This window comes from Hemitrygon akajei, chromosome 16 (assembly GCF_048418815.1).
Source record: "Hemitrygon akajei chromosome 16, sHemAka1.3, whole genome shotgun sequence".
Taxonomy (NCBI): Eukaryota; Metazoa; Chordata; class Chondrichthyes; order Myliobatiformes; family Dasyatidae; genus Hemitrygon; species Hemitrygon akajei.
This window is the reverse complement of record NC_133139.1, coordinates 26,984,522-27,010,410: the sequence shown is the minus strand read 5'-3', so window position 1 is coordinate 27,010,410 and position 25,889 is coordinate 26,984,522. Positions and strand designations below refer to the sequence as shown.

General features: G+C 45.6%; 1 protein-coding gene across 4 annotated transcripts in view; it reads left to right on the top strand.

The window, feature by feature from the left end:
• Nucleotides 1-3,553: 3,553 nt before the first annotated feature.
• The window catches only part of ssbp4 (single stranded DNA binding protein 4), a 160,593-nt gene continuing 138,257 nt past the window's right edge, over nucleotides 3,554-25,889 (top strand). The window contains exons 1-4 of one of the 4 annotated variants that reach the window (XM_073068501.1): nucleotides 3,554-3,667; nucleotides 4,359-4,431; nucleotides 4,530-4,591; nucleotides 7,753-7,837. In XM_073068501.1, coding sequence (XP_072924602.1) covers nucleotides 3,627-3,667; nucleotides 4,359-4,431; nucleotides 4,530-4,591; nucleotides 7,753-7,837 — 261 coding nt within the window. In that variant the 5' untranslated portion in view covers nucleotides 3,554-3,626. Of the gene's footprint in view, nucleotides 3,759-4,358; nucleotides 4,432-4,529; nucleotides 4,592-7,752; nucleotides 7,838-25,889 lie in introns of all 4 variants that reach the window. The other 3 variants (XM_073068500.1, XM_073068499.1, XM_073068502.1) reach the window with 3 other exon arrangements.

Sequence of the window (25,889 nt, the reverse complement as noted above, 5' to 3'; positions counted from 1 at the left end):
ATTGGAGGGACAGTACCGAGGGAGTGGTCACTGTTGGAGGAACAGTACTGAGGGAGTGGTCACTCTTGGAGGGACTACTGAGGAAGTGTTGATTTTTGGGTGGACAGTAATGAGGGAGAATTCACTATTGGAGGGACAGTACTGAGGGAGTGGTCACTGTTGGAGGGACAGTACTGAGAGAGTGGTCACTGTCGGAGGGACAGTACCGAGGGAGTGGTTACTGTTGTTGGGACAGTACAGAGGGAGTGGTCACTGTTTGAGGGACAGTAGGGAGGGAGTGGTCACTGCTGGACGGACAGTAGTTAGGGAGTGGTCACTATTGGAGGGACAGTACTGAGGGAGTGGTCACTGTTGGAGTGACAGTACTGAGGGAGTGGTCACTGTGGGAGGGACAGTACTGAGGGAGTGGTCACTGTTGGAAGGACAGTACTGAGGGAGTGGTCACTGTGGGAGGGACAGTACTGAGGGAGTGGTCACTGTTGGAGGGACAGTACTGAGGGAGTGGTCACTGTTGGAAGGACAGTGCTGAGGGAGTGATCAGTTTTGGAAGGACGGCTTGAGGGCGTTTTTGCTTTAGGAGGGACAGTACTGAGGGAGTGGTCACTAATGGAGGGACAGTACTGAGGGAGTGGTCACTTTTAGAGGTAGGTTACTGCTGGAGTGGTCACTGTTGGAGTGACAGTACTGAGGGAGTGGTCACTGTTGGTGGGACAGTACTGAGGGAGTGGTCACTGTTGGAGTGACAGTACCGAGGGAGTGGACACTTTTGGTGGGACAGTAGTGGGGGAGTGGTCACTGCTGGAGGGACAGTACCGAGGGAGTGGTCACTGTGGGAGGTACAGTACTGAGGGAGTGGTCACTGTTGGAAGGACAGTACCGAGAGTGTGTTCACTGTGGGAGGGACAGTACTGAGGGAGTGATCGGTTTTGGAAGGACGGCTTGAGGGCATTGTCGCTTTAGGAGGGACAGTTCTGAGGGAGTGGTCACTAATGGAGGTTCAGTACTGAGGGAGTGGTCACTTTTAGAGGTAGGTTACTGCTGGAGTGGTAACTATTGGAGGGACAGTACTGAGGGACTGGTCACTGTTGGAGGGGCAGTACTGAGGGAGTGGTCACTGTTGGAGGGACAGTACTGAGGGAGTGATCACTGTTGGATGGACAGTAATGAGGGAGTGGTCACTCTTGGAGGGAGAAAATTGAGGGAGTGGTCACTCTATGGAAGGATAGACCTGCAGGTGTGAATGCTGTTGTAGAGTTCGTACTGAGTGAGTGGTCTCTGAGGGAGACTGGTCTGAAGAAGAGCTTCACTATTCAGTAATGAGGGGATACTTCTTCGTCTGATGTGTTGCCTCTCGGAGGAGAAATTCAATGGAAACCTGCCTTCTTCTGTATGAATGTGGGCAATATCGGGCAGGGAGGTGGCATCTTCATCCTCCGCAGTAACTAAGAGCACGAACCATGGATATGACTGTCCATATCCATATGATCAGCCAATCTTGTATTGCCTTGCACCCCATGCCTCTCTCTGTGCTGACCAGCTCGCTCTTCGATCTAAAATCATCTGGTTTTGTTTTCAACTCTTTCATGACCTGTTAAGTCTGGTACTCCAGCACTCTGAAACCCCTGCTCTTTAACTTCTTAAACATCTGCAGCTCCTTTTGCTGCAACACTGGTGCAGGTGCCTGGAGATGCCCGGAATACAGGTTGTCGAATTGCCTCTCTGAAGTTCTCTTGGAGAGACTCATTAACTTTAAACTCCTAGGTGTTAACGTATCTGAGGACCTGTGTCGGGACTCACGTGTAAACGCCATCACAGTGAAGCCACAATACTGCCTCTGTTTTCTTGGAGGTTCACATAAATTTACCATGTCTCCAAAAACTTTGGCTTCTTCTGCAGATGTGCGGTGCTGAATATCCTCTGGCCTGGTATGGAAACACCGATGCCCGGGAACGGACGAGGCTACAGGAGGTAGTGGATACAGCCCAGTCCATCACTGGCAAAGCTTTCCACACCATTGGCACGGAGCGCTTCCACAAGGAAGCAGTGTCCATCGACAAGGACCGCAGCATCCTGGCCATGAACTCTTGTTGATGCTCCCATTGAGAAGGAGGCGCCTGAGGTCCCACACCACCGGGTTCAGGATCAGAATCAGGTAGGCTATCACCAGCAATATGTGTAAATGTCTTGTCATGTGTGTAAATATAATGGTTGGATTAAGTTAGTAGTGCATAAAAGTAGTGACGTAGTGTTCATGGGTTCAATGTCCATTCAGAAATCAGGTGGTGGAGGAGAAGAAGCTGTTCCTGAAATGTTGAGCGTGCATCTTCAGGCTCCTGTACCTCCTCCCTGATGGTAGCAATGAGAAGAGGGCATGTCCTGGGTGTTTGGAGGTCCTTAATAATGGATGCTGCCTTTTTGAAGCATCACTCCTTGAAAATGCCCTGGATGCTTGGGAGGCGGGGGGGGGGGGGGGGTGGGGGCAGCTAGTGCCTATGATGGGGCTGATTGAGTACCATCAGCTCCTGGACCAGCATAGGTAGCATCGTTCAGTGGAACTCCTAACTTATTCTAGACCTGCAGACTCACTCTCAAGGACTAGTCTCAGTATTGTTCCTGTTTGCAGTTCGTCTTTTTTTTTGCATATTGTTTTTTTTTGTCTTTATGTATAGGTGTTTATAAATTATATTAAATTTATTTTTCTATAACTATCAGCAAGAAAATGAATCTCAAGGTAGTATGTGGTAACATATACGTTTTTGATCTGAACCTTGAACTTTGCTCTCTTCACCCCGGGAGAAGCACATAATTTTAAGAGAGGGAGGTCTGCACTCCTATAATGAAAATTATTACTGCGCTGACGGAGCGCAATGGCTCATCTGATCCTCGCAGAGTTTGTAACCCTGGCAGTCCCACAATCTCGCAAACGATTCTCCCTCACAGTGCGACTATCGAATTCCCTTTCAAGAGCACCAGTTGACTCTGCTTCCACCTCCCTTATAGGCAGTCGGTGCCAGATTCTAACTATTCCCTCGGTTTTTCCCCCACAGCCTCGTTGCATCTTTTCGCAAAATAACTTAAATCTATGTCCCTGGTCTTCAACCACCTGCTTTGGGAGCAAAATCTTTCTGTTAACCCTGCCTAAATCAATCGTAATCTTGCACACTCTTATCGAACGAATCACTTCTGGATCTCAGAATCTTACAGGGAATTCCTCTCTCCCCCCCCCCCCCCTTCAAACCCCCTCCCGCCACCATCTTCTCCAATCTAATTCTAAGAGCGCCTATTAATTTCAACCCGTTTAACACCTATTGGTGGAGAGGGGTCTTGCATACATCCCCCGACTCCATCTCCCCCTGTAAATCACTCCTAAAATGCTCCGTCTTTGACCCAGCTCGCCGTCCTGCGATTGAGCTGACAAATCCGGTGAACTGACTTCCTGCTCCCAGCCGCCGGCGTGGAGTGTTTCTCCCGACAGAGGGAGCTGGCAATCCGCGGCAAGCGAGAGGGAGAGAGAGAGAGAAAACATTTCACATATAGAGTTGGAAATCCTGCAGATCGAGTCGGTTTCAAGTTGCCCTTCACAGAATGTGGCTGTGCGTGCCCATTGGTCTGGGAGCTTTACTCAGATGTATCTATGGAGATGGCAAGTCGCTGGTTCCTTTGACAGGTGTGTGTTTCAGCTTTAAGAGACAGACAGCGGCAATGTACAGCAAAGGGAAAGGATGTGCGGTTCCTTCGGACGGTCAGGCAAGGGAAAAGTAAGTGGCAGCGAAAGATAGGGAGAGGCAGAAGGAGAAAGGAGAAAAAGAGAGAGAACATCTGTGGCTCTCGCTGGAAGCGCTCTTCAGGAGAAGGGAATTTTTCGGAAACGGGATTTACCCGGGGAATGCTGTAGGGGATGAGGAGGGAGGGATTTTCTTGTAAAGTTTTCATTTAAAATGTAAACATTTATTCTCCGTTGCATTTTAATCATTTCAATTTTACAACATTGCGGAATATAACGCGTTGCGAAGAAACACCTCTCTCGATGCGGTTTAATTCCCGTCAATGCTGATTTCTTTCCCCCATTTTATATATATATATATTTTTTAAAAATATATATATAACATATATATTAAAGCATCGTTCAGTTTCATTTGGGAATTTCATAGCATCCTATCCCGGGAAGGGGATCTTTCCGTAGTCCCGGGAATGTTTTGTTCCTGTAATGTATGTAAATATTTGGCGTGTGTTTGTGTTTTGCCTTTCTCGTTCCGAAGCGTGATTTACATTTAATAGAAGTGCTTGTTGCAAAGAAAAAGTTAATTCCTTCTAATGTGGCGCGTTTGTTCTCTCTCTCTCTCCCTCTCTGTCTGTAGGTTGGCGTTGTATGTATACGAGTATCTGCTCCATATTGGGGCACAGAAATCTGCACAGACTTTCCTCTCAGAGGTGAACCCACTCTCCCGTGTTCTAAGGTTGAAATTTAGCATTATTGTTTATGACTCTTTGCAGTTTTCCTGATTTCCTTCCTCCCTCCTTATTTCCAGATCCGCTGGGAAAAGAATATTACTCTGGGAGAGCCTCCCGGCTTCCTTCACTCCTGGTGGTGGTAAGTTTTAGTTACATTGGTATAGTTTTATTGGAAAGTGTTTTCCGATTTTGCGGGAGATCGGCTCCTCAAACAAAGGCAGCCTGTTTCCAGATGGCGAGGAGGGCGCTCCTCACCTCTGTATCCTGGCTATTTACTTACTGCTCCCCCCACTCCACCCCGCTTCCCCCTTCCCTCTCTCCCGTTCTCCCTCCCCCTCCCCTCCCTCACTTTTGCTCTTGCGCCCTCCAGTTTACCTCTGGGCCCTCCTCTCCCCTATCTGTTCTTGTCTCCACAACTCCCACTCCACTGTCCCTCCTCTCTCCCCTCATTCATTCAAACCCTCCTTTCCCCCCATCTTTGCCCTTCTTCTTTCCCCTCTCTCTTTGATTTCACTTCCTGCCCTACTCACTTCTTCACTTTCTCTCACACCTTCTCCCCAATGCCCATACCTCTCTCCCCATTGCGTTCTCTTCCCCACCTCTCCCACTCCTCCCTCCGTCCCAATCTCTCTATCAATCTCCCCCCCGCCCCCCCCCCCCACCCACCCCTTCGCTTTCCATCGCCTTATCTCTCCAATCACAATCTCAGACTCACTTGCATTGCCTGGGCTCCCTAGAACATTTATCAAAAGTTGCGTTCCTTGCTACGGAGCGGGACTCCGGTGAGCTGCAGCCACTAGCGAGGGCTCCAGACCACAGCTCAGTGTGCTGACCAGTCCCAGACTCCACCCCCCAAGCCCGTACCAGTTATCCAACTGGGACAGTCACAGAATCTTACAGCATGGAAGCCCAGCTAGCTCATCCTTGCCCACTGTGTTGTCCAGTGAGCTAGTCCATTCGGCCCGCATTTGATGCATAACCCCCTAAACCTCCCCGGTCCACGTACATACCTAGATGGTTAGGTTTTTAAGTGTTGCTAATGAGCCACAATTTCTGCCAACTCATTCCAAACACGCAACACTCTTTGTGTGAAGAAGCTGCCTCGATGTTCCTTTTAAATCACCCGCCTCTGATGTTAAACCTTCTTGCTTTTAGTTCCTCCTCTCTGGGAGAAAGACTATATGCTTTCACCCTGTCTATGTCCTCATGATCTTGTATACCTCAGGCAGGCCCATCCTTCAGTAACCTGTTTTCCAGCGATTGGGACAGTTGATTAGTCATAATCGAGCTTCCTCCTCCCCTCAACATCCTTAGGCAGGCGTGAAACTCAGCCTGGGTTCTAGATGGTGAGGAAGGTGTTTCTCACCTCTGTATCCTGCCTATTATTTGCTGCATTCCCCCCCCCCTCGCACTCCATCTTACACCCCTTCCATCTCCCCCCACTTTCGCTCTCTGCCCTTCAACTGTCCCCTATCAACTCTGCCCCTACCCCCCCCGCCTCCCCAACTTCCATCACACTGCCCCTCCTCCCCCCCCCCATTCTCCTCCTGGATTCGTATGCCCACTGGGGAAGGGTGAGGTTGACAAAGGTGCCAACACAGTCAGATATCCCACTCCTTCTGGCTGGTATCGAACCAGGGCAACTTCTTCTCACAACTAGAGACAGTGCCTTCAAGAGAGGTGAGGAAGGTGAAGGCAGTGTAAAGTTTGCCCAGTTAGTGTCACCACCTCTTCCAGCCCGCGCCCCATCATCCCCACTCCAAACACCTGAGAGGAAAGTAATTGCTGAGCTCGGAAGTAAGGCCAACATATGGGATTAACTGGAGTGCTTTCAAAGAGCTGACATGGGTATGCTGGGCCAAATGGCTTTTCGCATATATCATTTTAGGATTCTAATCATCCAGGTTCAGGAAACCCATTCCCTTTCAAAGCAGCTCACCGTCTTAAAATGTTTTCATCCTCTAGCGGTTCATCTGCCCTTCACCTTCACTCCATCTCCTGTATTTACTGATTTTCTGCCAGCGGAAACAGTCACTTCTCATTATGTTAAAACCCTCCATGGCTTTGAAAATGCCCTTAGATTCCCCTACTCCAGCTTCTCCAGTCCCTCTGCCTTGCCCGAAGTTTCTCATCACAGTGTGATTGGTCAGAGAGGCTTTGTCCATTAAACCTGGGCTATATAAAGTGGACCTGGGCCAACGTTCGGGTAACTGTTCCAGTTAGGCCCTGTCTTGCTCTCCGCCAGTGGGTTCGTGGCCGTGCGGAGTGGGGAAGTGGTCTGTGGAACTGTGGAGTGCTGTGAGGCTTTATAAGGGCAGTGGTCGGACCACAGCTGGAGTGCAGCGAACTGTTCTGTGCCCCATATCCAAGAAAGGATGTACTGGCATTGGAGAGGGTCCAGAGGAGCACTACGAGAATGGTACTGGGAATGAAAGGGTTAATGAATTAATGTAAGGGGGTATTTAATGGCTCAGGACCTGTATTCACTGGAATTTAGAAGAATGGGGGGGGGGATTCTCATTGAAACTCACTGAATATAGATAGAGTAGACACGGAGAGGATGTTTCCAATAGTGGGAGAGTGTAGGACTAAGAGGGCACAGAAGGACATCTTTCCGGAATTCCTCCCTTTAGGAAGAATTTCTTTAGCCAGAGGGTGGTGAAGCTGTGGAATCCTTTACCATGGGTGGCTGTGGAGGTCCAGTCATTGGAGATATTTAAAGCAGAGGTTGGTAGGTTCCTGATGAGTAAGGACGTCAAAGGTGATGGGGAGAATGCATGAGAATGGGGCTGAGAGGAAAAATAAGTCAGCGATGATCGAGTGGCGGAGCGGAGTCGATGGGCCCAATGGCCTAGTTCTGCTCCTATGTCTCATGATAACAGGACCCTTGTTTAGAGTAGTCCTGAACACTGTGGGCTGAGGGAGTCTGGACTAAACCAGACTGCATGAGCGCTGGGATTTGAACTGACAGGCAGTGGCTTCTGCAGTTCCAGGTCTGGGGTTGGAATCTGAGATCAGAATCAGGTTCCACTATACTCTCCCTATCAGCAGTTGGATTGCGATCAAACACCAGAACCCATGGATTTGGATGGGCATTGAGATTGGGATTGAGGACCAGGGTTGTTTGAGAACCAAGGGTCCATTGTCTTCCCTGTGGAAACCAGTAGGATGTGGGATTTGTGGGGAATATGGTATGTAGTTTGTCCCCTGTTTGTCAATTTTATCAAATATGTGATGATATGAGCTGAGAGAGCCAGATAAATGGGAGAATTTAGTGATGGTCTTGTTTCCCCTCTCTAGTGTGTTTTGGGATCTGTATTGTGCTGCTCCCGACAGACGGGAAACCTGTGAACACTCCAGTGAAGCCAAAGCCTTTCACGATTATGTGAGTTTTATGCTAATTTTATTCATTATGGAAAGAGGTTCTCTGTCTTGTTGGAGGAAAATATCACTGCTGGCAGGAAAGACGGTGTATGCGTGTTCCTCTGTATCTCTCTGTGCATGTGTGTCTGACTGCGTGCCTGTGTGCTTTTCTGTCTGTCTGCCTTTGTGAGTGTTAGTGTGGATGTGCATGTGTCTCTGTGTGTTGTTTCTCTCTCGGTTTGCTGTAGGTGTCGTGCTCTTTATGCCAATGTGCTGATGTAGGGCCACCTGTGACCATGGCTCCATTCATGTTAAAGGGGAGATGGACCTTAACCAGAATTGGATTGTGCCTGAATTAGTCTTCATCAGAATATTGTAAATGATGCTCGTCACTTAAATGGTTTAATTAAACTTGTGATCATTTCCTGGTATTATAATTATTAACTGTTGTAATTTTTCGAGTTTACCGTTTGAGGAGGAAGGTTGGTTTAAACCAGTGGTTTCCAAACTTTTTTGGGTTACTGTCTCTTTCGCTCCCAAACCACATCCCCAGCGCCCCCCTCTCCCTTTCCGGCCATTACGTTAATAACTGTAAAGAATTTTGATTTATGTTGCGCTCTGAAAGAAAATAGGAACTGCAGATTCAAAGCAGTGACAAATAATTGCAAAAATTATTCAAACCTATTTAAAGCTATGAAGTTATTTCTTTATTTAATTACAGTAAAAATAATTTTTATCAACAATTTTAGGGACTACATTAGTGATCCAACTATTCACTACTTCATTGCTTTTTCTCCTTTCAATGAGACGGATGGTCTTGGTGCAGTGACACCGTTTCCTCAACATCAGGCTGAAGGTCACTCAGAAGGAGTCTCAGATATCTACGCTCAGTAATTTGCAATCCGTTTCACGCTTTGAAAGAAGTTGGGTGACTGCACTGAAACCGGGCTCCACTAAATCTGATATTGAAAAGGCAGTGAAGAACATCTTGACCTTTTTCCACAGTGCAGGATTGCGTTCAGCGATTTCTTTCTGCAGTCAAAAGTCTTGATACGATGTTTTCAACCTCAGCTTCAGCGCAACGTCATTTCGTAGTGAGATCAGTTCTTCCTCCATCCTTCCTGTTAATTCCTCATGACAAGTGTGCAGGAATGGGTTTATTACCCAATCTAGAACTCGGATCAAGAGAAGATCCTGAAATCTCTGACGTGTCTTTGTGCAGCTCACCCAGGTGGGCTCAGTAAACCTGAAGATCATCAGCTGATATTCTTTCTTTCTCTTCCAACTCAGAGAGGCTTGGAAATTGTAAAAGGTCGCAGCGGCCAAAGTTGTGCTTAAATAGGGTTAACTTGGACAGACATGTGGAGACGACTGATTTGACTTTGATAAGATTCACATCATTTCTTTGCAATTGAAGATTGATTTCATTAAACTTTGTGAATAATTCTGACAAAATATCATTGATAATATTCCTGAGTTGTTTACAGAATGAGGCATTTGAGTCTTCAAAGAATTTTATCGCAGTGTCACAAAACACATTAAAGCACCTTAGGCAGTTTCCTTTTGAGAGCTATCTGACTTCTGTGTGCAACAGCAAACATTCAAACTGTTTTTATACAAATCTCTCAAAATAGTCTAGAATTGAGAGCTTGGGGCTTGATTTTATTTGCCGCTGCGATAACAATATTTAATGGTTTGTGCAGCTGACCGCTTAGGTTTTTTGCAACAAGAGGTTGTGTGTGATTTACACAGTGAATAGTAAATACATTAAGTACAACATTTTAGAAGTAATTAATAACCCGAGTTGTGTGCTGTCAGTGATGGTGCTCCAAGAGTGTTGGTGAGTGAAATGTCCTTCTCTTTGAAAAACTGCTCAACAACCTGAATACTGACTCCCCCTTTGTATCTGTGTCTAGCCCCCTTGCAAATATCAAGTCTTAAACCATGCTTTCATCTTTTATTAAGCAAAAATAATCAAGAAGCAAATATTTGTTGCCTGGCAAAGTTGATTCATCCACCTGCAGAGAAAATTCTGTACTCCCGAGTGTATTGCGCAATGTGGCTTGGACATTTCATCTATTCATCTTTGAACAGAGTTGTCGCTGAGTGCAATCACTTTAATTATTTGGTCTGGTGACTTATGTAAAACTGTAATCAGAACCACCCTTACCGCTGGCAGAATCAGTTCTACTCCAACTGTACAGGGCTTTCCAGATCTGGCAATTAGCAATGAAATGTTGTATGAAGTACACAAACCATCACTGTTTTGTTGTGAAGTGCTGGCAAGCATGTTTTGAAGTGTTTTCAGTTTCTGGAAGTTTTCACAAAGTGACAAAAAATAAGCTAAGTCTGTGCCTGCTTTGTCAGAGCACATTCCCTTCAAATGTTCAAGGAGGCTGGACAGTTTCATTGCCTCATTTGACAAAACTTTTTCATACAACAGACACCTTAGCTACTGTTGGTTGCTTGGTGCTGGTATAAATTCATATTTCTGATACTTCACATTATACTGTCTATGTTTCTCTTTCGTTTGGTCTGCTTCTGCCATTTTTGATATAGATTAATGACTACAGTCAATCAACTGTCGTTTAGGTGTAAAGGGAAAGAACCTGACTCGGAATGAAGGGGCATTAAGTGGGGCAGCGATGCCACGTTTAGGTTGTGGGCTAGTGAAAGGCAGCCAAAGCCGTGCAAAAGGGCAGATGTTGAACTTTACCCCATTGAACACCATAATCTAACTCACAGGAATTGCGTCACTGCATAATTAAAGTGTGGGACTCACACAAGCTAACACTGCACTGCAGTAATGGACAGTAATAATGCCCGGGCTGGGTCCAGATTTCTCATGATATGCCAAATAAAGAAATGATGCATTGCTTTTCAACAATTATAATGCTCTTAGAGCAAAGTCTATGAGAACAGTGGCTTAGCAAGAGATGAGGTGATTATGTGATCATTGTAATCAATTATGAGGCACTGAGGATCAAATGCTTATAATAAGTAATTCATTTCTTAAATTACACCTGTAATCCCTCAGCTGCCCCCCTTGCTACTGAGCTCCAGCCACTACCCCTTTATCTTTATTGCCCCCTAAGAAACTCCCACTGCCCCGGGCGGGGGGGGGGGGGGGTGGGGGGGGGGGAATATCACCCACTCTGCAAACCACTGGTTTAAATGGTGACTTCTTAATGGCAAGATTTGTTGCATTTGGAAAATAGAATAATTTACAGTCTGGTTTTCTCAGCCTTTTGATTGTAATTGAGGTCTGTATGTAATGTCACTGTTTGCCAATAGAGTTAAGATCACTAACACCATGTGGTATAACCAGTAGGGGCAATTACTTTCCATTTGGTTTGTTCATAATGTAAATACTCAATTTTATTCTCACTGATGAAATGTGCTCTCCTTCTATTATCAGCTTATGAGACGCTTAATCATTATGGTTTCTGTACAACGTGTTGCAATGTTTTAGTCTCTTTAAAGGTGCTACACAAAAGCAAGTTGTTGGTGCAGTTATCTTCTATACTGTCTGGTGCATATTGACTTAAAGCAAGCAGTAAACTTGTATGTCAGTGCTGGCTCAAGGGGTGACAGGTTTAAGTGGCAGCGCTGACAACTTTTTTTTCATTCACCTTCGATTATGGTTTCTCCAACCCTTCTGAGAATTGCTGAATATTCTCTCGTTGTGGGTCCTGCAGCCACTAACCCCTCCTGGGATATGGGATCCCACCAGGACATTGAGCGCACTGTTACTGATACTCACGGAGGTGTGGATCCACAGATGGTGACTCACACCGGGTGTGGGTCAAATAGACACTCTCCATCATTGGGTTATAGCCCCAACACACTTGACGTTCTCTGTGGTGTAGGTAGCACAGACACCGATTCTCACTGGGGCGGGTGGGGGGGAGGTCCCACAGACTTGACTCCCACTGGTGGTACAGATCCCACAGACGTTGGCTGACACTGGGGGATGGGTTCCAGAAAACATGACTCCCACTAGGAGACAGGTACCACAGACACTGACTCCCATTGGGGTCCAGGTCCCATGGGTGCTGGCTCCCACTGGAGTCCAGGTCCCACAGATTCACAATGATTTCCTCTGGGGGACGGGTCTCACAGGCCGGTACCGACTGGAGTTCTGGTCCCACAGACTCTTGACTTCCACTGGGGTACAAGTCCTACAGACACTGACTCCCACTGGAGTTGATGTTTCCAGGTTCATCAATCATTCAGTTGCCTGTAATGATACATAAAAATTGAAGGAACTTTATGTCAGATACATAGTCCAAAGAACAAACCAATAACTTCTCAGCATGTGAGATGCCCCTGTCTGAGACGAATGAACGTCCTGTGCGCCAATGTTCTCAACCCATTGACGCTCATCCCCAAGGGCACCGTAACATGGTGTTGCTGGCTGGGGTGAAGTTATTCAGGGCGAAATTTGTGCCAATGAAAGAAAAGGATTTTGCAATGTTATAACACCTTTGCTCCCTCAGAACATCCAAAATTGCTTTGTAGCTAATGAAGTGCTTCAGAAGGGTGGTAACTGCTGTAATGTAGGAAATATTGAAGCCAGTGTGTGTCCAGGAAATTCCTACGAGCAACCTTTCCAATAAAAACAAGATGGTCTGTTCTGACTGTCTTATTTGAGAGGTTGCTGGTCCAGGAAACCAGAAGAATCCATCTGCTCTTCTGAGCTTTAGTGCTCTGGATCTTTCTAGCCATCTCATCTCATCCCAGTGACAGCTCCTCCAGACAGTATTGCTCTGGAACGTCACAACTGGTTATCTACTCCTGCCTGGAACTTTAAATGTTGTACATATCGCTCGTGGTACATATTAGTACCAATGACATAGGTAGGAAAAAGGAAGAGGTCCTGAAAAAAGACTACAGGGAGTTAGGAAGGAAGTTGAGAAGCAGGACTGCAAAGGTAGTCACCTTGAGATTACTGCCTGTGTCACGCGGCAGTGAGTATAGGAATAGGATGAAGTGAAGGATAAATGCGTGGCTGAAGGATTGGAGCAGGGGGCAGGGATTCAGATTTCTGGATCATTGGGACCTCTTTTGGGGCAGGTGTGACCTGTACAAAAAGGACGGGTTGCACTTGAATCCCAGGGGGGACCAATATCCTGGCGGGGAGGTTTGCTAAGGCTGCTGGGGAGAGTTTAAACTAGAATTGTTGAGGAGTGGGAACCGAACTGAAGATACTGGGGAAGAGGCGGTTGGCTCACAAATAGAGAAAGCTTGGAGACGGTGCGAGAGGGAGGATAGGCAAGTGACAAAGAAGGGACGCACTCAGATAGACGGTTTGAGATGTGTCTATTTTAACACAAGGAGTGTTGTGAACAAAGCAGATGAGCTTAGAGCGTGGATCAGTACTTGGAGCTATGATGTGGTAGTCATTACAGAGACTTAGATGGCTGAGAGGCAGGGATGGTTACTTCAAGTGCCAGGTTTTAGATGTTTCAGAAAGGACAGGGAGGGAGGCAAAAGAGGTGGGGGCATGACACTGTTGATCAGAGATAGTGTCACGGCTGTAGAACAGGTGGACGTCATGTAGGGATTGTCTCTGTGGGTAGAGGTTAGGAATAGGAAAGGGTCACTAACTTTACTGGGTGTTTTTTATAGGCCACCCAATAGTAACAGGGATATCGAGGAGCAGATAGGGAAACAGATCCTGGAAAGGTGTAATAATAACAGAGTTGGGAGATTTTAATTTCCCGAATATCAATTGGCATCTCCCTAGAGCAAGGGGTTTAGATGGGGTGGAGTTTGTTAGGTGTGTTCAGGAAGGTTTCTTGACACAATATGTAGATATGCCTACAAGAGGAGAGACTGTACTTCATTTGGTATTGGGAAATGAACCTGGTCAGGTGTCAGATCTCTCAGTGGGAGAGCATTTTGGAGATAGTGATCACAATTCTATCTCCTTTACCATAGCATTGGAGAGAGATAGGAGCAAACAAGTTAGAAAAGCGTTTAATTGGAGAAAGGGGAATTATGAGGCTATCAGGCAGGAAATTGGAAGCTTAAATAGGGAACAGATGTTTTCACGGAAAAGTACGGAAGAAATGTGGCAAATATTCAGGAGATATTTCTGTGGAGTTCTGCATAGGTACGTTCCAATGAGACAGGGAAGTTATGGTAGGGTACAGGAACCATGGTGTACAAAGGCTGTAATAAGTCTAGTCAGGAAGAAAAGAAAAGCTTACAAAAGGTTCAGAGAGTTAGGTAATGTTAGAGATCTAGAAGATTATAAGGCTAACAGGAAGGAGCTTAAAAAGGAAATTAGGAGAGCCAGAAGGGGCCATGAAAAAGCTTTGGCAGGCAGGATTAAGGAAAACCCCAAGGCATTCTATAAGTATGTGGAGAGCAAGAGGATAAAACGTGAAAGAATAGGACCTATCAAATGTGACAGTGGGATAGTGTGTATGGAACCGGAGGAAATAGCAGAGGTATTTAATGAATACTTTACTTCAGTATTCACTATGGAAAAGGATCTTGGTGATTGCAGTGCTGACTTACAGCAGACTGAAAAGCTTGAGCATGTAGATATTAAGAAAGAGGATGTGCTGGAGCTTTTGGAAAGCATCAAGTTGGATAAGTCACCGGGACTAGATGAGTTGTACCCCAGGCTACTGTGGGAGGTGAGGGAAGAGATTGCTGAGCCTCTGACGATGATCTTTGAATCATCAATGGGGACGGGAGAAGTTCCAGAGGATTGGAGGGTCGCAGGTGTTGTTCCTTTATTCAAGAAAGGGAGTAGAGACAGCCCAGGAAATTATAGACCAGTGAGTCTTACTTCAGTGGTTGGTAAGTTGATGGAGAAGATCCTGAGAGGCAGGATGATTTAGGAACATTTGGAGAGGTATACTATGATTAAGAATAGTCAGTATGGCTTTGTCAAGGGCAGGTCGCACCTTATGAGCCTGATTGAATTTTTTGAGGATGTGACTAAACACATTGATGAAGGAAGAACAGTAGAAGTAGTGTATATGGATTTCAGCAAGGCATTTGATAAGATACCCTATGCAAGGCTTATTGAGAAAGTAAGGAGGCATGAGATCCAAGGGGACATTGCTTTGTGGATCCAGAACTGGCTTGCCCTCAGAAAGCAAAGAGTGGTTGTGAACGGGTCATATTCTGCATGGAGGTCGGTGACCAGTGATGTGCCTCAGGGATCTGTTCTGGGACCCTTACTCTTCGTGATCTTTATAAATGACCTGGATGAGGAAGTAGAGGGATGGGTTTGCTGATGACACAAAAGTTGGAGGTGTTGTGGACAGTGTGAAGGGCTGTCAGAGGTTACAGTGGGACATTGATAGGATGCAAAACTGGGCTGAGAAGTGGCAGATGGAGTTCAACCCAGATAAGTGTGAAGTGGTTCATTTTGGTAGGCCAAATACGATGGCAGAATATAGTATTAATGGTAAGCCTCTTGGCAGTGTGGAGGATCAGAGGGATCTTGGGGTCTGAGTCAATAGGACGCTCAAAGCAGCTGTGCAAGTTGACTCTGTGGTTAAGAAGGCATACAGTGTATTGGCCTTCGTTAATCGTGGAATTGAATTTAGGAGCCAAGAAGTAATGTTGCAGGTATATAGGACCCTGGTCAGACCCCACTTGGAGTACTGTGCTCAGTTCTGGTCACCTCACTACAGGAAGGATGTGGAAACCATAGAAAGAGTGCAGAGGAGATTTACAAGGATGTTGCCTGGATTGGGGAGCATGCCTTATGAGAACAGGTTGAGTGAACTTGGCCATTTCTCCTTGGAGCGACGGAGGATGAGAGGTGACCTGATAGAGGTGTACAAGATAATGAGAGGCATTGATCATGTGGATAGTCAGAGGCTTTTTCCCAGGGCTGAAGTGGTTGCCACAAGAGGACACAGGTTTAAGGTGCTGGGGAGTAGGTACAGAGGAGACGTCAGGGGTAAGTTTTTAACTCACAGATTGGTGAGTGTGTGGAATGGGCTGCTGGCAACAGTGGTGGAGGCGGATATGATATGGTCTTTTAAGAAACTTCTAGATGGGTACATGGAGCTTAGAAAAATAGCGGACTATGGGGAAGTCTGGTAATTTCTAAGGTCGGGACATGTTCGGCATAGCTTTGTGGGCCGAAGGGCCTGTACTGTGCTGTAGGTTTTCTATGTTTCTATGTTTTAGATGTGATGCTCCAGAAATGCTTCACGTCACCACCTAGAGGTTTAGTGGGTTTCACGTGTCCAAAAGATTCATCACTTTATGAACTTCCTGACCTCATTAAAGGAGGTCAAACAAGCATGGGGACTGATGAAGAAAACATTGGTCAGACTCCATTTGCATTAAGTTTGGATATAACCGGAGGAGAGCCTGGCCAGGGACTGCTCAATGATTCCAGAAGGCTAAGACCATTAAGTTATGAGGGGGGTTGCCATGATGGCCCTTGGATTCAGAATCAGGTTTATTATCACTGGCATGTGAAGTGAAATTTGTTAACTTAGCAGCAGCAGTTCAATGCAATACATATATAGAAGAGCAAATTTTAAAAAAAATTAATAATAAATAAATAAGTCAATCAATTACAGTATACATATATTGAATAGATTTTTAAAAGTGCAAAAAACAGAAATACTGTATAATTTTTTAAAAGTCAGGTAACGTCCAAGGGTTCAATGTCCATTTAGGAATTGGATGGCAGAGGGGAAGAAGCTGTTCCTGAATTACTGAGTGTGTGCCTTCAGGCTTCTGTACCTCCTGCCTGATGGTAACAGTGAGGAAAAAGGCATGTCCTGGATGCTGGAGGTCCTTAATAATGGACACTACCTTTCTGAGACATCGCTCCCTGAAGATGTCCTGGGTACTTTGTAGGCTAGTACCCAAGATGGAGCTGACTAGATTTACAGCCCTCTGCAGTTTCTTTCGGTCCTGTGCAGTAGCCGCTCCATACCAGACAGTGATGCAGCCTGTCAGAATGCTCTCCATGGTAATCTATAGAAGTTTTTGAGTGTATTTGTTGACGTTCCAAATCTCTTCAAACTCCTAATAAAGTATAGCCGCTGTCTTGCCTTCTTTATAACTACATTGATATGTTGGGACCAGGTGAGATCCTCAAAGGTCTTGACATGCAGGAACTTGAAGCTGCTCACTCTCTCCACTTCTGATCCCTCTGTGAGGATTGGTGTGTGTTCCTTCGTCTTAGCCTTCAGCTCTTTTGGCTTTCTGACATTGAGTGCAAGGTTGTTGCTGTGGCACCACTCCACTAGTTGGCATATCTCACTCCTCTGCACCCTCTCATCACCAGCTGTAATTCTACCATCAATGGTTGTATCATCAGCAAATTTATAGATGGTATTTGAGCTATGCCTAGCCACACAGTCATGTGTATACAGAGAGTAGAGCAGTGGGCTAAGCACACACCCCTGAGGTGCGCCAGTGTTGATCGTCAGCGAGGAGGATATGTTATCACTAATCCGCACAGATTGTGGTTTTCTGGTTAGAAAGTCAAGGATCCAGTTGCAGAGAGAGGTACAGAGGCCCAGGTTCTGCAACTTCTCAATCAGGATTGTGGGAATGATGGTATTAAATGCTGAGCTATAGTCAATGAACAGCATCCTTTCAAAGTTGTTTGTGTTGTCCGGGTGGTCTAAAGCCGTGTGAAGAGCCACTGAGATTGCGTTTGCCATTGACCTATTGCGGCGATAGGCAGATTGCAATGGATCCAGATCCTTGCTGAGGCAGGAGTTCAGTCTAGTCATGACCAACCTCTCAAAGCATTTTATCACTGTCGATGTGAGTGCTACTGGGATTCTTAAAATAATAGTTACTGAGATGTAGTTGAAGGGTAATGGAGAGAAGATGTTTCCTCTTCACTGTGTGAGATGGTACTTGGACACAGTGATAATAAAGTTAGAGCCAGTTCATTCCAGAGTGACACACACAAAATGCTGGAGGAACTCAACGGTCAGGAATAAATAGTTGATATTTCAGGCCAAAATGCTTCATCATTACTGGAAAGGAAGGGGGCAGAAGTCAAAATAGGAAGGTTGGGGAATGCAAGGACTTCAAGCTGCCATGTGATAGTTGCATATGGTCAGGAAGTCAAAGAGCATCAGAGATCACAGAGGGGGAGCAGTGAGAGAGGGTCTCACAGAACTCCCGTCGAAGAGAAGATTTAAACTTCTTCAGGGTGGAGCAGCAAATCAAAAACACCGACAGGTTCTGTAGATGATGGAATCTCGAGCAACGCACACAATATGCTGGAGGAACTCAGCAGGTTGGGCAACGTCTAGGTGAGGAGGCACTTCTTCATGCAAAGGGCAGTGAGAAGCTGGAACTCGGTCCCCTGAAAGGGGTGGATGGACACTGAGGGTCAATGAGACCTTCCAAAGTCAATTTCTTTCCGGTGGTGAGAGTTTTGGGGCACATGTACCTAGAGTGGGTAACTAGAGCTGAATTGTATATCAGTTAATAACATAGGGGCAATAGGATTGAGGGACTGAATGGCCCAATTCTTCCTCTGTAGTCAGTCCATACTGTATTAATGCCTCTTCTTATTAATGGTGCACTTGTTTATAGCAGGTTATGTGTGGTACTTCAATGCTGCGAGAACATTACTAGTCCTGTAGTTATTGAAAATATATCTCTGACTTCTTTCCCCGTCATCCCCCATTGCCAGCTAACCCCTCCCTCCACACACACACACACCACACCACACAATGATCAGTTGGGTTCAAGAGGAGGTGCCGAGAGGCTATTGACCAAGGATTGATGCTCTGTTCACCTGACCTCCGACCCTGACATTGGGCCTGTTGCAGCAGATGGAAGGGCTGTTATTGATGGGATGTCCTATAAAATGGTTCCCTGAGTTCCTGTGATATGTTAGCTCTGGGGACAAGCAACTCTTGCTATTTCCATGACAATGTAAACCCTTCTGCAAAATATCTTTGTTCGAACTAAAGAGTGCAGCAGGAAATATAAATAAGATTATTGAATATAATATTCCTTTACCTTTCTGTAAATTATCTATTAGAATTATCCTGTTAAAGAAGCAGACTCCATTTGTTGACACTGGGGCAACTCATTGACTCCTCATAATTAATTTAACAAAAATCCTAATTATCAAATCCAGCAGTATAATCTTTACCATGTACAGATCTTGCCTTCCTCTGGGGTAATATTTTAATTTATTTCTTTTCAATCTCTAATTCCCCTTTGCCTTAAGAAGAGAACGAGGCCATTGAGCCCCTTGTCTGGGGTACTATCCAATCTGAGCATGGCTGCTCTTGTGCCTTGCGGTCTTTCACTTTGTTCTTTCTATCTAATAAATGTCTTATAGATCTTGGTTTTGAAGTTTTGAAATCTATAATAGATGCCAGTATCCAAAGTGGCACTTTAGGGGCAGAATTCCAGATTCCTCTCCATTTGGGATGAAGTGCTTCCTGACTACAATGCTCAAGGGTTCCTCTCTGTATCACTTTTATTAAGGGAAGCAAATAGTATGGAGCCTCGAATCAAACATCCTTTATTGATGGCAAACAATGCCTAAGTAACAGCTGGGATGATAAAACAGTGTCACATCACATGGTACACATTCAGTGTTAGATAGATCCAATGTACTAGTCTGCCATCACTCCAGGAATACCCGTCCTTTCTTTTAAGACACCTTGTCCAGTACTCCCATGCGAGGGTACATCTCCATACCCAAACATCCCTTTAGTGCACTTAAGCATCCACCTCTATTCTCGAATTGAAAGATCGCAAAGTTGCCTTTACACAATATTGTCACATATTAACCTTGAAACCATGGCAATATTCTCAATGAATCTGCTCTGTCTTTCCTCCGAGGCCAACGCCTCCTACCTGAGCTGTGATAGACCCAGAACTGTTTGCAGTGCACCAGGCTCCCCCAACTACAGTATTTTGGACGTCTTGACCTAAAGACCAACGCTCCATTAGTCTGTTGGTCTGACCTTCTCCTCCCATTCAGAGGTTCATGCACACCTCTCTGGTTCGAAGCAATTTCCAGTCTTTGGCCATTAAGACAATCTTCCTCTCTGTCCTCATGCATATCCTTAAGACCAGAAGACATAGGAGAATAAGCAGGCCATTTAGCCCATCCGGTCTGTTCCGCCTTTCGATCTTTTCTGATTTACTTCCACTCTCAGCTGCATTCTCCTGCCTTCTCTTCATAACCTCGCTAATCAAAAATAGTCCTGGCTTTTACAGATGCCTGCTAAGCTTTGAGACCTTGCAATGCTCTCCACAACTTCCTCACTGGTGCAGTGGGGGAGGTTAAAGCAAAAGTTGGTAAGGATGGGAGGGTCAGCTGGTGAACGCAAATTGTTGCAATGGTCAATAGTGGTGTTGTAGAAGGTTGATATACATCAGCAAGCATGGAATCTTCCTGCAGAGAAGGAGGCTTGACTCACCTTGCCAGTCTTTGGTAAATTGGGAGGTCTGATCAACACATCCTTATAAATCAGGCTTTTTATTTTGCTACAGTACTAAAAGTCTTGGGCACACACACACACACACACACACACACACACACACACACACACACACACACATATATATATATATAGATAGATAGATAGATAGATAGATAGATACTTTATTCATCCCCATGGGGAAATTCAGCATTTTTTCCAATGTCCCGTACACTTGTTGTAGCAAAAACTCATTACATACAATACAATACTTAACTCAGTAATAATATGATATGCATCTAAATCACTAGCTCAAAAAGCATTAATAATAGCTTTAAAAAGTTCTTAAGTCCTGGCAGTTGAATTGTAAAGCCTAATGGCATTGGGGAGTATTGACCTCTTCATCCTGTCTGAGGAGCATTGCATCGACAGTAACCTGTCGCTGAAACTGCTTCTCTGTCTCTGGATGGTGCTATGTAGAGGATGTTCAGGGTTTTCCATAATTGACCGTAGCCTACTCAGCGCCCTTCGCTCAGCTACCGATGTTAAACTCTCCAGTACTTTGCCCACGACAGAGCCCGCCTTCCTTATCAGCTTATTAAGACGTGAGGCGTCCTTCTTCTTAATGCTTCCTCCCCAACACGCCACCACAAAGAAGAGGGCGCTCTCAACAACTGACCTATAGAACATCTTCAGCATCTCACTGCAGACATTGAATGACGCCAACCTTCTAAGGAAGTACAGTCGACTCTGTGCCTTCCTGCACAAGGCATCTGTGTTGGCAGTCCAGTCTAGCTTCTCGTCCAACTGTACTCCCAGATACTTGTAGGTCTTAACCTGCTCCACACACTCTCCATTAATGATCACTGGCTCCATGTGAGTCCTAGGTCTCCTAAAGTCCACCACCATCTCCTTGGTCTTGGTGACATTGAGACGCAGGTAGTTTGAGTTGCACCATATCACAAAGTCCTGTATCAGTTTCCTATACTCCTCCTCCTGTCCATTCCTGACACACCCCACTATGGCCGTGTCATCAGCGAACTTCTGCACATGGCAGGACTCCGAGTTATATTGGAAGTCAGATGTGTACAGGGTGAACAGGACCGGAGAGAGTACGGTTCCCTGTGGCGCTCCTGTGCTGCTGACCACTGTGTCAGACCTACAGTCTCCCAACCGCACATACTGAGGTCTATCTGTCAAGTAGTCCACTATCCAATCCACCATGTAAGAGTCTACTCCCATCTCCGTTAGTTTGTGCTTTAATATCTTGGGCTGGATGGTGTTAAAGGCACTAGAGAAGTCAAGGAATGTAATCCTCACAGCACAACTGACCCCATCTAGGTGAGAGAGTGATTTGTGCAGCAAATACGTGATAGCATCCTCCACTCCCACCTTCTCCTTATACGCAAACTGAAGCGGATCCCGGGCGTGCCTGGTTTGTGGCCTCAGATTCTGTATTATCAGCCGCTCCATGGTCTTCATCACGTGCGACGTCAAGGCAACAGGTCTGAAGTCATTCAACTCCTTTGGCTGTGGTTTCTTCGGTACCGGGACAATACAAGATGTTTTCCACTGTCTGGGTACTCTTCTCTGATCTAGACTCATGTTGAAGATGCGCTGTAGTGGTTCTCCCAGTTCAGTCGCACAGGCCCTTAGTAATCGTGGGGAAACTCCATCCGGTCCAGCCGCCTTGCTGGTACAGATCTTCCTCAGTTGACCTTCCACCTGTGCAGCCGTAAACCTGGACGTGGGCCAGGTCTCCTGTGAGTGGCTATTTTCCTGTGAGGGAAGTAAGCCTGGTGTGGAGTTCTGCAGTGAGGGTGAGATTGCGCTGTCGAACCTATTGAAGAAGTTGTTCAGCTGGTTCGCTTTCTCCACATCTCCACTTATGTTATATATATATATATATATATATATATATATATATAGCTAGTGTTCCTGAGATTTTTGTACAGTACTGTATTTGTCAATGTAGGGTGGAGAGCTTGTTTGTAAATCTGATGGGATCAAAGGATGATGGGAATGGTGAGGGTAGCGCACCGCATGAGGGGTGTGAGACAGGTGGCAGAGATGGAGGCACAGGGGCAGAGGGGTGGCGCAGGTGCAGACACACCCAGCCCTGAGACACCTGGCAAGGTCATTTGATTCCAAACAATTGGTTTATTGATCACTCTCCCCACTCTCCCTTCCATTTTTCCCAACTATGATCCCCTCTCCCTGTCCCCACACTCAGTTGATAAAAGAGATCTATATCAGAACCAGGTTATTATCACTCAGATGATATATAATATATAGGCATCCGTTAGTCTCGAGAGACCACGGATTTGCGCCTTGGAAAGTTTCCAGGGCGCAGGCCTGGGCAGGGTTGTGAGGGAGACCAGCAGTTGCCCATGCTGCAAGTCTCCCCTCTCCACGCCACTGATGTTGTCCAAGGGAAGGGCAAGGGCTGATACAGCTTGGCACCGGTGTCGTCGCAGAGCAATGTGTGGTTAAGTGCCTTGCTCAAGGACACAACATGCTGCCTTAGCTGAGGCTCGAACTAGCAACCTTCAGATCACTAGACCAACGCCTTAACCACTTGGCCACGTGCCAACACAGATGGAATATGAAATATGTTTTTATGACAGCAGTACAGTGCAATACATAAAGTTACTACAGTACTGTGTGAAACTCTGAGGCACCCTAGTTATATATATGTACTGTATATGTGGCTCAAGCTATGGATGGTAATAGATTTAATTCCAATGGGAATTGACTGTACAGGTAGGGAATACTGCTACAGCTATGAGGGGCATCAGTGAAAGCACACCTGGAATGCTGAGAACAATTTAAATATCCTTAAGGAGGGATGTGCTTGCTTTGGAGGCGGTTCAGAGAAGTTTCACAAGGTCATTAATGATCATTAATGGAGAATGTGTGGAGCAGGTTAAGACCTACAAGTATCTGGGAGTACAGTTAGACGAGAAGCTAGACTGGACTGCCAACACAGATGCCTTGTGCAGGAAGGCACAGAGTCGACTGTACTTCCTTAGAAGGTTGGCGTCATTCAATGTTTGTAGTGAGATGCTGAAGATGTTCTATAGGTCAGTTGTGGAGAGCGCCCTCTTCTTTGTGGTGGCGTGTTGGGGAGGCAGCATTAAGAAGAGGGACGCCTCACGTCTTAATAAGCTGGTAAGGAAGGCGGGCTCTGTTGTGGGCAAAGTACTGGAGAGTATAACATCGGTAGCTGAGCGAAGGGCGCTGAGTAGGCTACGGTCAATTATGGAAAACCCTGAACATCCTCTACATAGCACCATCCAGAGACAGAGAAGCAGTTTCAGCGACAGGTTGCTATCGATGCAATGCTGCTCAGACAGGATGAAGAGGTCAATACTCCCCAATGCCATTAGGCTTTACAATTCAACCGCCAGGAGTAAGATATGTTAAAGTGCCGGGGTTGATTGTATTTAATGTATTTAAGTAAACTACTTAAGAACTTTTTAAAAGCTATTATTAATGCTTTTTGAGAGAGTGATTTAGATGCATATCATATTTTTACTGAGTTAAGTATTGTATGTAATTAGTTTTGCTACAACAAGTGTATGGGACATTGGAAAAAATGTTGAATTTCCCCATGGGGATGAATAAAGTATCTATCTATCTATCTATCTATCTATCTATCTATCTATCTATCTATCTATCTATCTATCTATCTATTTCCTGGGATAAAGAAGTTGTCCTATGAGGGTCAGCTGAGCAGTTTGCACCTGTACTGTTCCAGAAGATGTGCTCTGGAACACATCTCTGAAAGGGCCAACCTGATAGATACTGAGGGTTTCCACTACTTAGGAGAATCTAAAGGGGCCATGATCTCAGTCTGGGGAGTAGTCCATGTTGGAGAGAGACAGGGTAGAATTTCTGCTGTCATAGAGTAGTGAATCTTTGGAATTCCCTGCAGGAGACAGCTGTTAATGCAAGGCATATGGAAGATAAGTTGGGTAAATATTTGGAGTATGGGGAAATCAAGGGTAATGAAGAACAGGTGGGAAGCTGAAGTTGAGGCCAAGATAAGATCAGCCCTCATCTAATTCAGTGGCAGAGCGTACATCTGATCCTTTATTTTTAATATATTGATGTTCAGAAGCAAATTCTCCACCTCTCACTTTCCTGCATTTGCCAGCTGATTACCATAAACCTGGACCCTTGGAAACATTCTCTTACTTACTCAATGAAACCACTCTTAAGCATGTCTGCTAAATATTCTCTTAACCTTCCCAGCTCCAAGGGGAATAATCACTGCTCCAGTTTCCATGTTGCCTGTAATTCATCACTGGAGCTGCTCCCATAAATCTCTCCACACCTTCACCACGTTTCCTAAAGTATCAAATCCAAATTCCAACCGAGGGCTAACCAGTGATTTGTAAAAGTGTAACTTCTTTATTTCTTTATTTTCTATTTCGTGCCCGGTAAGAGAGAGGATGTGGAATACCAGGGAATTTGCGCTAGGCTTAAAACCTCGACTTATCCTTCCAGAATAGCTGAGTCAAGCCAAGTTCAGTCAGTTTGGAACCAGAGGCTGAGATACAGAAGACGGGATCTTGATACCTCAGCCCATCCACGTGATAAAGCCAGAGAACATGGGAATGGGTCGGAATATTGCTGCTTCCCTCCACACAATTGCGGAGGTGCCGATTGGATCTTACTGATTGCAAGAAGGAGATAAAGAGACATTTAAACAGCACAGCAAGCTTTAGAATGACTCTTACAACTGTGAGGGCAACCAGTAGTTTTATACAGAGAGTGACAGGCACCTAGGAATGAGTTACAAGCTCGAATCTAAAGGGGAGGGTGAGGATGGAGCAAGTTAGCAAGAATATAATCAAGGTTTTTGGCTGTTTATTTATAACAGATACCAGGTATTGGTTACAGGATGGAATCAAATTTGGTGGTATGGAGTAGAGGGGTGGAATGTAGAGCCGTTATACTGTAGTGCATATGTGCGTACACACACACACACACACACACACACACACACACACACACACGCATGCACGCACGTGCAGATTTGTGTGTGCACATGCACATAGGATCACGTGACCGCAGTAAACAGGCAGTGCAATGCACCCTGAAATCGTTAATATTATAAGACAGGGCCAGAGATTTCTCCATCTACAGGAATGGTGTAGTTGACCTACTTAATTCCTGTAGCACGATTGCTAGCTGGATCTCATGGGGATCTCTTCCATAATTCCAAGCAAAACCTTACGACTGGCATGAGCATGCAATGGAAATTCAAATGTGCTCTCCCCTGGCTAACTGGGAGAATCTCTCCTGAATGAGTGACCTGAGTTTCTCGTGGTGGTCCAGGTGAAGTGGCTGGGCTAACAAAGCAGATATCTTCTCCCGACCACCCTCTGCCCTCAGACAAAACCTTGTAATTTTTCCACTGCTTATTGCTCACAGGAGTGGCAAACCTATGGTATGCATGCCAAAGATGATACGTACAAAGGTTTTGATGGCATACGGCATGCGGTGCTACCCCATGTTCATGTTAGTCATTGTTTTCAGTGGTGAACTTGGTCAGGTCTAATTATAGGAGAAGACTTACTGATGAAACTAGTTCTATATGCACAGTTCTCAAAGGAACCAAATACAAGCTGGATATAAAATATTTGTCATAATTAG